At 45.8% G+C, this 12,304-nt stretch overlaps 1 protein-coding gene across 1 annotated transcript in view; it reads right to left on the bottom strand.

Moving 5' to 3' along the window:
- Positions 1-9,424, bottom strand: part of CAMTA1 (calmodulin binding transcription activator 1) — a 245,453-nt gene extending 236,029 nt beyond the window's left edge. The window contains exon 1 of the mRNA XM_031062368.1: positions 9,330-9,424. Coding sequence (XP_030918228.1) covers positions 9,330-9,396 — 67 coding nt within the window. The 5' untranslated portion in view covers positions 9,397-9,424. The remainder of the gene's footprint in view (positions 1-9,329) is intronic.
- Between the last annotated feature and the right edge of the window lie 2,880 nt (positions 9,425-12,304).

Here is a 12,304-nt window from a genome sequence, read left to right as displayed (position 1 = left end):
TTGCGATAGGGACGGAGGTGCCGGGTCCCCACAGCGGGGAACCGTCCGGGCCAGGGCAGCTCCCGGCTCTGCCCCCTCTCTAAGTGGCGGATGGAGCCCGGAGCTGTTTCCCTGCCCTGACCGGCAGCCCCGAGATGCAAAGTTTATCTGTATCCCCGTTTTTCAGTAGTGCTGAATATTCGGGGTGCTGTAGGCCCTCTTCCACAGTTCCGCGGGTGCAAAGCACGATGCTCGGGTGAAACAGGCGTTCTTGGCACTGTGCAGGGAGATGAGGATTTGTGATTTGCAGAGGGAACCAAGTTACGGTGGCTAACGGGATTTTTAGGGTTTGAGAGAGTCCTGCCCATCCCTCGGGCACAGTTTGTGCGACAGTGTCACAGATCCCACTCAGCATGGGATGCACGGGATCAGGGGGGTTGTGAAGGGGTTGTGAACATCAAGGACATCGCTCTGTCCTTCTCAAAACTGACGTGCCCCAAGGAATGGCATGTCCTGGCCTGGCTGAGTCTGCCCCATCGCTGTCAAAGCTTGATGAGCATGGGCACTTCAGCCTCCTTGAGCAGAGCCCTGCAGAACTGGACCACAGCTAATGCCTGCACAATGCAAACCAAGACTGCAACGGTTGTTTCCTTTGATGTGTGTGACTAAACACACAAAAAGGATATTTTCCCTTAGATCCTCCTGGGAGCAGAACTTCTTTAGAAAGACCTGTTGGTGCTTTGGCTTTGCTAAGGACCGAAGCTGTTTCCAAACCCAGACGAAAGGAGGATGGTGTGATAGGCCTCTTCTAAGACAGAAGAAAGGAATTTTCCTTTTTCCTATTTTCAGCAGCTGCTAATCTCGTGGAGCGTGAAAGGCACATTGATGAAGAGGCTCCAGAATGACAGGCTCACTCCCGACGGTCACAAAGCTCATCTGGTACAATGTCCTATAAATACCCACAAATACCAATGCAGCCACAGCTAAGACAGTTGTTTCCTTCAGCACATCAAAATATGCTGGGAATGGAAACTTTTCTAGTTGCCACACTGGCAAAGAACTACCATTTTCTTGATGAATTCTAGGGAATTTATGTCTCTCCTTGGTTATTCTTCCAAGGCAATCCATATGCTTAGCAGAGCCATGATGTAGCCATGCAGTTGTTATACTTCATAGTTTGCATTATAGCAAAAGATAGTACCAGACTAACAGAGGCATCCCTTGGTGCTGAGGGACAGGAAGCAAATTCCTCATGCAAGTCAGGGACCTTTGGTTGATGCCTCAAGGAGGTGTGAAGGGCCAGTCCATGCTGAATTCCTCCCCAGTGCTCCCCTCAGAGTGGCAGGTGCTGGAGCCCCTATGGACAGACCTGCCTTGCCACCTCTTCTTCTTCAGCAAGAAATGGGCACCTGGCTCAGCCAAGGAGCACAGCCCACAGTACTTGTGCCCTGAGCCAGCTCACCTGCAGCCCCTGGAACATCAGGCCAGCATTCCTAGGCAGCTTGAGTTTCCATGTGGGTATCCAGGCAAGAGCAAGTGATGACAAAAGATGAGAGAAACGATGGGACCAACACTGGCACAGCTCCTCACTGGTACCAAACACAGGGATGCTGGAGAGCTGTTGGGTTTGTTCTCCCAGCCTCATGCAAGTGGCAGGGACTCAGGCTGTTCCCTGCAGACACACAGCAACTTCACAAAGAGCCTTCCTGTTCTTGCCAGGGAAACTGGCACAACCACTCATTCCAGTTGCACTACTCACTGACACCCTTTGGACAGGTAACCATGGCACTCTACATGGGTCACATCACCCTGACATCACCCACAAACTAAATGAAATGCCAAGTCAGCTGTGTGTGCACACACGAGTGTACATCTGTCTCTTCCCTCCAAGGCTTGAGCAGTTCCTTCTGTGCTTGTATGGCTCATTTAAGCAACAAGGTCCATGCTCTAGGGGACAAGGTTGTTCAGGACTCTGGCTGCCTTCTCCTGGCCTGCACAGCCTGGGAACACAGGGAATGCTGCTGCACTAACTGGGAACAGCTCCACTGCCAGGACTAACACAACCCCCCTGACTCCACAGCAGCGTGTACCCTGCTCTAGCACGTGTCTTTAGGAGCACTGCCTGGCTTTCCAGATCCTTCCTGGTCTGCAAAGACAATGAGAATTTGTGTGCATGAGGATGAATAAAGCATTTTTAAGGGGTTACTGAAGCAGTGTATGAACTCTGTTCCATCTAGATAATGAACTCATTCTCCTCCTCAACATAAGGTTTTCTACCTTATGTTTTCTACCTTATGAGACACAAACCCCAGTTCACAAACCCCTAGTGAACTGACTCTCCCACATTTGAAATTACCTAATGTTAGGTGTGATTTCTGTACAACAGGTTACTACAGCAATATATAGGTAATGTGTACACACAGGTTACTACAGCACTGTGATCTGTGTAATACCAGAGATACTAAATGGGGAGTTTTTTCATCCAGCATGCCAGCAAAGCACCAAATATTTTCATTTCATTCCTGTGCAATAAAATGATAAGAAAGAAGCCATTTGAATTGAAGTGCTGCTGGTATCTTTGAAGTTCCCCAGCTCCCACTGTTTAAAACTCAGACCAATTGTTATTAAGGCACAGAGGTACTGAACTGCACAAGACTCCGTGCCTGGATGGTGTGGGATAAACTTGCTCACTGTTACCTTTCCAGGAGCACAAGCATAGAGCAACATCCAGCAGATAAGCAGCAAGAGAGGAGATGTGCCAGGAGTTTGTGCAGTCTGAATCATGAATAATTTTTATCAGCACACTGATAAAAGCCAATGCTATGCTGGTGATTGGTGTCTGGGTTGGTTTTATTAAAAGGGAGGTGAAATACCAAGTTCTTTTAAAATTCTCAATTGTCAATCCATGGCAGATGTGGGTCTGGCTTGGTTAATTAGGTTAATGTTATGATTTGGCATAGTGAGCTATATGCAGAAGTAAAAGTGTTAAGGATATATTCAAATATCCTGTTATGGATATTCAGCAAATTACACATTGCTGTTGCTATGGCAAGCAGCACAAAGGAAAACAGTTCAGACAGGTTTAATAGCCATAATGACAATGCTGGAACCCCATTTCTTGTGAATTGTTTGCACAAAGTTACTTCATTATTTAGAAGCAAGGAATGCCAAGTGTTTTCACAAAAATACTCTCAAGTGTGAGAAGAGATGATCAGAAATACCTCACATGATAGAAATGAAATGGTTTTGCCCTTTACTCTCTCCACAGACAGAATCGAAAGGTGTTTCTTCTAGGAATAAACCCAAGACTTAACCAAGACAATGAGTGTGGACAAACCCACTCTTACAACATGTGATGCACAACTGCCAATTCCTAGGTTTAGCAAATACATGTAAATATTCCAAAACATGCACTTCTTCCAAAAGGGTCTCTAAAGAAGTATACTCCACCTAATGCTCTGCCATCCAAGTAACTTCTCCAATTTTATGTGGGAAGTTGAAGAGAATATACATTACCAGGAACTAAGGATACTGGATCAGAATGGACAAAAGCACATACTTCCCTAGAGGAGATTGAGCTCAGTCACATTCTGCACTATGGGCTTTGGATCCATCATTCTTGCTGTTCCTTCTGCAGTTCTGAGCCCATTTGTTTCCCTCAGAAATACAAAGACTACACTCAAATCACCTCTAGTTAAACTCTGCTGGCTACAGGAAATACATCCCAGGCTAAAATGAAGTACAACTCCAAAGTCCCAGCCCCTTTAAGGGACTCTGAGAAAAGATGGTTTTGCTGTGCAAAGCCCTGTAAAGAGTTTGTGGATATTTAAACCAGTAGCCTCAACACAGAACACAACATTTACCTGTTTAACCAAGAACAGGAATAACAATGCAGCTGCTCTACAGGGGCACCAGCTCCAGGTGGGAAACTCAGGGAGTTGCAGTGCTGGAGCCTCAGCCATTCCAGCACAACTCCAGAAGGACAGACATGGGTGCCAAGGGCCAGCCCTTGCTGCAGGCAGCAGTGCCAGGGAGCAGATGCCACCATGCCCTACCCAGTGTCCCTGCAGCCCTTGGCCTTGGCTCCCTGTGAGACAGCCTGGGCTCTGCCTTCACTTTGCTCCCAGTACCCCAGTGCCACTAAGAAAGTAGCAATCATTTTGCCCTGATATTCACCCATGATCCAGTTAGACGAGGAAAAAAAAATGAAATATGAGGTAAATTAAAGCTTCCAACTAAGGGGATTTACCAGTAAGTCACCATAAAATTCAGATAATTTATTTTTTCAATTCTGCAGCAACTTTCTCCAATTCATTTGGATAAGCTATTAGAAATTATGTCTCAAAAATTAAAGAAAATGTCTATTGACCACTATATCAAATTCTAATTTTAGCCAGGGAAAAAAAGAATAATTAGGCTGTGATTTACTCTGGTAGTCAACTTACATTAACAATTTTCCCCCATGTTTTTGTAATTCTGGCAAAATCAAATAATATATATAGTACTCATATATGCTGGGCTAGATTTAGTAAAGACAATTTCCTACACTACATCCAGGACATTTCTCTTTGCTTTCTGTTCTAATAAGACAATCAAGTTGTTCTGTGTAAGGAGGGAATGTGATTGTCATGCATGGCCTCCTCGGTTGGAATTTTAGTGCAGTCTTCAATGAGGGTGGAAGGATTAGGTTTTTAATTTCTTTTAAGCTGTCATCCTCCTGTAACAAGCTGTATAGCATGCCTGCTCTCTGGGAAAGGTTCACCCCATATCTTAACCCTTCTTCCCAGGGATGAAGTGTAAATCCTGCAAACTCTCAGTGCCAGAAGCCATCAAGCAGCATTGGCTCTGCAGTGGATGCACAGCTCCCAGCTCAGCACGAGTGAGTTTGGGATTGGATTTCTAGCCACAGCTGGAACAAATCAGGAAAGGTGTTTAAGATCCTTAAAGTTCGACTCCTAAGGTTGTGTTCCTGCTTTTAAACAAGTATCTTTTCCAACTCCTCTAGAATTGGAGTGCTGTCTACATTACCTGAATAAATAGGGATCTGGGAGCCAAACCAGTCACCAAGGTATGAAACTGTCAGCCCCAGGCACTGAGAACAGAACAATGAGGAATGGAAGACAACAAAGGAAGAACAACAGGACAATCAAAGGAAGTAGAAGTGGTGATGGTAACAGAGGCAGAAGGTGCTCAGAATCACATGGAATCCAAAAGTAGAAGCCAGGGGCAAATTCAAATTTACCTGTGTCAGTTTGCTCAGACAGCACCACCCCAGCATTGCCTATTGCCCAAAAATCCATCCTTGCTTCTGAACCAAGTCTGTCCTGTGATTCCCTCAGGGAGCACAGACCACTTGAGCTTTCAATTAAAAAGCATCACTGCTGAAAGCATTATCCCAAATCTTTAAAGGACTCCATCCCAGTTGGGCTCTGCCCTGTTATAAATTCACAATGAGAAGGAACTTCCCTGACTTCCTATCATTATTTATGAATAGGTAAACCAAATGGAAAAGTAATGCCAGTGTTACAAACTAGAGTCACTCATGCTTTGCTCCCAATGGCACTATGGCAGATCAGCTGCTCCAGTTCTCTTGGGGTGGCCCCACAGTGCCTTATCACGCAAACCCTTGCTCTGCCAGCAAGGGTACACAACACTTCTTATAGGCAAAAATGATTGGTTTAATATTTTCTCACTAGTTTTAGCCACAGAGCAGTTTCTTTCTAGGTCTGCTTAAACCTCGTCTAACCTTTAAGACTATTCTTTCCCATGTGACCCATGAGAGTTGTACAAAATGAGAAATATATCCAAACAGTAGCTGCAGAAAATATACAGAAATAACTCGTTTTCACTGAGATGGGTTCATTTGTGAGTTCTGACTTTCCCCTGAACTTCCTCCCCTGAAGGACTGGAACAGTAATACCAGTACAATAATACTTTTTCTCCTGAAGTGGAGTAAATCAGTTCCTCACTCTCAGTAGTGAAGTGAAAATTAAGATGAAAAGGAGTATAGAATGCAGAAAACCCCTATTACTCCAGAATAATACAATTTGCAGCTGAACCTCAGTTGCTAAGATAGGCATGTCAATTATTTATAGAACTCAGGAGTGTGAAAGATGAAGTTTTTCAGCCTGGGACACCACGAAGGTAAAACCAGGAACACAATCCTGTCAGCACTGGCAGACAAGGACAGAATAGGCAAGCACAGAATATTTCTACACAGATTACCGTTTTTATTGAACTACAAATTGCAAAAGGTCTCTATGAAATGCCACTTTCAGCGTTAAGTGAGCTGTATCTTCCTTTTGACAGTGTCAGTCTGTATTTAATGTTTATTTAACATTTATCTAAGGGGCCATCTCTGCCAGGAAAACAAATGTACAGTAAGTTAGCATAACTTCACCTGAGTATTTACAGGAAGACAAGGATCTTCTCCTGGATCTGTGCTTATGTCCATCAACAGCCTGTCACACACACTGTATAACCTGCTCCACATGACCAAACTTTGCCAATAATTTTCACAATCAAAATTCCAATTTATGTTCTCAGTAGTGATACCGAAATTGATCTGCACAAAAGCGTTTCTATGGTTTATAGCAAGTTTGTTGAGAGCAAGTATCTGGATTAAAACTCCCAGGGTTGCAGTGAAAGGTTGTTCATAGCTCATCTGAGGAACTAACAGGTACTATTCAAAAACATCCACAATTTCTTGGGGAAAACCTAAAGCAAACCAAATAAAACCCCACAGACAAAATCAGAAATTCTTGGAGTCCCAAATTCTAGTAACAGCCATTGATACATGGCATGGCCTTGCTAAAATGCCTTGGTGGGTCCATGCAATATTCTATCTCAAAGCTGGAGGAATTCTAAGTGCAATCTCCTCCTCCTGCCTTGCCTCCAACTCTGAGGGCAAGAGCTTCAAATACAGTGACTAAGAACTCACAGAAAAGGACTAGCACTGAACTTTCAGATCAAAGGATACGGAATGATTCACATTCCTTTCCTGACTGCTTGAGAGACGTGGGCTAAACACCAACAGTCAGGTGCTCTGAAAAGCTCCACCTCAAAAAGAGAACTTGCATCAGCAGTGAGGCTACAGGACCCCAAACAATGTGACTCTCCCTTAGACAGGCTCCCTTGCTCAAGAGCTCTGTCAGCTCATGTCACCATGGGGGTAACACACACCACCTTCCACTGCTGCCACTGCTCACCGATGCCAGCGTCTGCAGAACAACCAGAACAGATATTGCCCATCACTCTCCTGCAACTGAAAACCTGAATGCTGACACAACTGAGGGAAAAACCAAAAAACCACAAGCTAGCCCAGCAGGCCACTGTCTGTCCCCAGGGTCACACCAAATACCACGTGCTGGAAGGAAGCAGGAGCAGCGAGGACTTGGCAGCGCCTGAAGCACAACGCCTGCAGAAGTGATTGTGCTGATGCCAAATCTGCTCCTTTTGGAGCTTTCCAGCCACTGCTGAGAGGACAGCACGTGTTGCAATGCTGGAGCTGGCAATGGCAGTGCTGAGCACAGCTAGTGGCCACTGGCCACCTTAAAGCACCAGCACCATGCCACTGCCCCGAGCCAATGTTTAGCAGCATGAGCAGTAAAATAACAAATCTATTGAGCTCTCAAAACTACAGCAAATATTGAAAAGCCTCCCTGTTCCACATTTCACCTGGCTTTGTGGGTGCTGTGGCCACCACTGCTCTGTGCTGGCTGGGTGCCAGGGCCCCAAGCAGGGAGCAGGAGGAATAAGGAATGGCTACATGACCTGGCTCTGGGGAACCAGCACTCCTGTAGGGACACAGGTCCTGCCAGCACTGGCTGTTCTCCAGTTTTACAGATTCAAAGCTCTCCAGACTGATGATGAAGAATTTTGAAACCCAAAGAGTCTAACAGATTCACATCCAAGTTTATGGAAATAGTTGAAAAATATATCAACAGCCTTCACATACACATATGCAGAAAAACAACTAACAAAACTATCAAATCTCCCAAAATATGGATTGACAACAACAGAAACTTGCTAATTACTATTTTTGGTATCCTTAAATTCTCACCTCTGGTGCTATTAAACTAAAAATTATATAACAATGGATTTGAACTGTAAGACAGCTTATACAAGTTAGGACCATTCCAAAAAAGTCAATCAGTGTTTCAGAGTATATTCAGCAGATATTTTGAACACAGGCAGAGCAAAGAGCTCTGTCCATGACAGGCTCTTGTCATATCAGGTTGGAAGGCTCCAAGCAGACTAAGAGCTCTGGTTGGCCAAATGGCACAAACACCTGAACTACAGGTAATTCCTCCCTGATTGATGTTTTGAAAACAACATTTCCAGCAGAAACTATTACATATATATATCAACCCATTACACAGCACTGACAAGATCCTCTGCTTGCCCCAGAAACACCCTGTGTCCCACACAGCTGCTGCTGGAGAGAGACAAGAGGCAGGGGCAACAGGCAGATCATCACTGCAAACCTGGAATACTTGCAAGGAGAACATTTGCTTCTGACTTTTGGGGGATTTAAGTCAGCCTGCACAAACAAGCATGAAAGTATCCCAAGGAGAGCTACATGACTAATGAAGATTTTCTTGATCCCCATCAGTTGCTTCAGCCACTTCTGCTGCCACTGGATGAGCACAACAAGGCTTTCTACTGCGTGGTGCTCTGCAGGTATGACTAAATCTGCCTCTTACCTCCCCAAGTCCCCAGGAAGACACCTCCATTATAGAGAGAATTTCACAGAATCAAAGAGCCAATAAGAAGTGTTTCCTCTGGGCATCTCAACAGCATTATCACAAAATGCACTAAAAGGCATCAGAGTGGCAGAGAGAGCGATTCAGCCCTGTCGGTGGCACCTGTTTGTAGAACACTCCCCACACTGCAGCCATGTGCACCTGCCTGGGGCCATGGCCACAGCAGGACAGCCCATGGCTGACTGACCAACCCTCTGAGCATCACACTGGCTGCAAATGGACTGGGCCAGTGCAGCTCTCATTTCTGTTTCTGCCCTCAGCACAACCACGGCAGCAGAGGCGTGGAGTAACTGGTGGGGCAGGGAGAGCTGCTGCACCTGCCAGGGCACACATGCAGGGACAGGGTGGAAAGGATGAGCTGTGTGGGTTTTAGATACATAATGATATAACTTTGGGGAAAACCCGAGCAAAGAGAGAGCAGGTCAGGAGTGAGAGGCGGCACTGGGACTTCATGCAAAACAGAGGAGGAGGGAATTCAGAACACTGAGCTCTGGTTTGAGGGGGTGTGCCGTTTGCCTCGTGAGGAAAGGTACCCCACAAAGTCCCACAGGCTCTGAAATGCACTCAATTAGCTGTTCCTTTTACCTTTTTGTTCTACCCAGCATTTCTTCAAGAGCACTGTCATCTCTGGCTTTGGCATCCTACTCATCATCTATGAATTCATGTTGCCGTTTCCTCCCTGAAAGGAAAAATCCCATAGTCAGTCATTTGCTACACAGAGGAAAGGACAAATCTGACAGTATTTTTGCCACTGTTAAAGTTCAAAGACCACCTTGCTTCTTGAGCAGACAACACTGCAAGTTGTGCTCTGGGCTATGGTGTCATTCAGCCATGATCAATCAGTGTGTTCACTCCAGAAACTTACCCCAAATTTACCTGTAAGCAGCTGAAAAGCTGTCAGTGCCTCAGCCCTGTCTGGAGAGAAGGAGCCGGGCAATGACTCACTCAGACTAAAAAAATTCTCACAACAACAAGAGAGACTTGTGCCACGTAAATATCTTTATTTTACTTTAAAACATTCTAAAAATGTTAATCTATATGAAAGAGAAGCAATACAAGACTGAGCAAGCATGTTTAATGTTAGGGAAGCCTTCACATCACATGAGCCAAATTAAAAATAAGACTAAACACAAGTGTACAAAGAGGAGACAAAAAAAAATCAATTTTCTCAAAGACACAACATAAGGGACTCCCACAGGGGCCGGCAAATTCTGGAAGGGAGAAGGAGATTATATTTTATGGGAAGAGATTCAATAAGCATTCTTTTCCCATAAAGCTAGTGATGGAGGATTGTCACTGCTCCATAGACACCCCGTGCACATTTCAGGACAACAGTAACAGGAAATCAATAGCACCTTTTATACGTGCAAAGACATTATCTCTCTGGACTCCTAATACTAACAAATGGGGCCAAGAAACACCTTTACTAGAATTTAGCAGTCAGCATTACTCTGGCTGAGAACAGAGGGCAGGATGCTGGTCTACACCCTTAGATTTTTAGGATTTTTTTTTAAACTAACTCTGCTCAGAGCATCACCCTCGAGGGGTGCCCAGGAGCCCCTGGTGACAGTACATCACAAGTGTAACGGTGCTGAGCCCTGGTGCTGTCACCCCATCACAGACATCCCCTCCAGCTGATGCTGCAGTCATTGCAGGCAGGAGCTTTGTCAGGGGGTAATTTGACAGCTTTGACAAGCTCGGCTGAATTTATGGCACTTTCTAGTTTTTCCCTCCATTGAGCTGTGATGGAAGTAAAGTTAATATTACCAAACCCACTCTGTGAGGGGACAGGTTCCCAGTGGTGAGACCATGGTGGCAGTCACTGAGAGAATCTGCTACACTGGGCCCCTCACAGTGTCCCTGCCACCCTCGGGGACACGGAGGGCAGCTCCATCCAGCCCACTCCTGAGGGGAGATCCCATGATGAAGGTCTCTGCTATCTCTGGCTCTACCACAGCAGAGGTGAACCACCACTAGTGAGGCTACTCACAGCTTACTAGAGAGCACTGAAGCAGCAGCCACGGTGTCACAGGTCTGACAACACATGCCCAGCTAAACCTGAGTCCTGGGGACTGCTTCTCTTGCTGCAGGGATTGTGCCCCACACTGCACCACAAAGCTTCCACCTGCAAGTACCAATGTGGGAAGAGGAATATTGCACCCCAAGCCAAGCCTTGGCAAGTTGGTAAAGCACAAACAAGCACTTTTCTTTTTTTTTCTTCCTTTTTCTTTTTCCCGTCAGATTGCTTTTTGCCATAGATGTTACATTTCCTCTGTTATAATGCAGGGTTTTAAAGAGCTCTTTCTACATCCTTAGAAAGCACAGTTCACATTTAGCTCCCTAAACTCGTATTTCTCTCTTCCTATATTTCCCTGCCAAGATGTGACACCTGTGGAACGTTCCCAGAAAATTCCCCTGAATCATCTGTGATGCAAGGGAACAGCAGCCAGCGTTGGCAACAAGCAGCTGGGTCTTTTAGGAAAGCGTCAGATCAATCTGGTGAGGGGAAGGATCCCCAGTAACTCTGTCACTAATCATCCCCAAGGATCACAGAGCTCCTAAGTCAGTTAGAAAAAGAGCATAATTATGACAGGACCAAAATCCATGGGAAATAGAGTTGCCATGGCAACTGGCATCCTCACAACTCTAATCTCCTTTGCATTCTTGCACAGACTCAATGACTCCTAAACCACGTGGAAAAAAAAAAACCTGTCTAGCAGGTGGGTTCATTGAGGAAAAGCAGTGCTAGAGGTGTTTCCCTGCAGAACAGACCCATTTCCACATGGTTTCTCAGAAAGGGAGCCTTTGTGCACCTCTTGTTCCAAGCATTGCACCTCACTCACCAGGAGTGCAGAGGAACTGCTATAACATAATCAATACTTCGTTGTTAACTACCCTTGTATCAGGAAAAAAAAACTTATTAAATATTAAAACGTTCCTTTTTTCAAATAAAACTGACATGAAGATAAAATCCAAAGCAGACTAGCTGAGTTTTGAAATGGGAATGTGGTTCCATCTTCACACAGGGCTGCACTGGTGTCAATGAGTGGTTTTTCAAACACTCCTCTTTACAGACAGCAGCACCCAAAAACCACTCCAGCATCCCCACACACATATCAGATCCAGCCACTGGGCTTATTTTTCTTCCTGACAGCCTTATCACAGCAATAATACCCAATCTGTCTGTCCACCAGCATGCTTTAAATAAGGTTTACGTTTAAAGCTGGGCAGCCCTATTGCTAAAATCTCTGAGCGCTGCACTTTGGGGCATTTCCCTTCCATTTCGGTACTGCTCGGGCCTGGGGAGTTCACCCACCATCAGGGAGGGCAGCACAGCGTGAACCCCAGGGTTCCCTGGGGTTCTCTACGCCAAAAGCCAAAGCAGCGCTATTGATCCGAGGGAAACTGCTCCCGATCTGCCGGTGACAAACGAGCGCAGGCTCTGCCCACGGTGCGCCCTTGTCGTGGGTCTGACATGGCTGAGCTCAGCTGGGCTCGCCTCCGGTGCCGTGCAGCTCTGCCCCGGGACCCTCCGCTGTAGCGGGCTGCCGGACTGCCCC

Source organism: Geospiza fortis, unplaced genomic scaffold, assembly GCF_000277835.1.
Source record: "Geospiza fortis unplaced genomic scaffold, GeoFor_1.0 scaffold132, whole genome shotgun sequence".
In the NCBI taxonomy this organism is placed as follows: domain Eukaryota; kingdom Metazoa; phylum Chordata; class Aves; order Passeriformes; family Thraupidae; genus Geospiza; species Geospiza fortis.
Note: the sequence above shows the minus strand (reverse complement) of the source record. Positions and strands in the feature narration are given on the sequence as shown.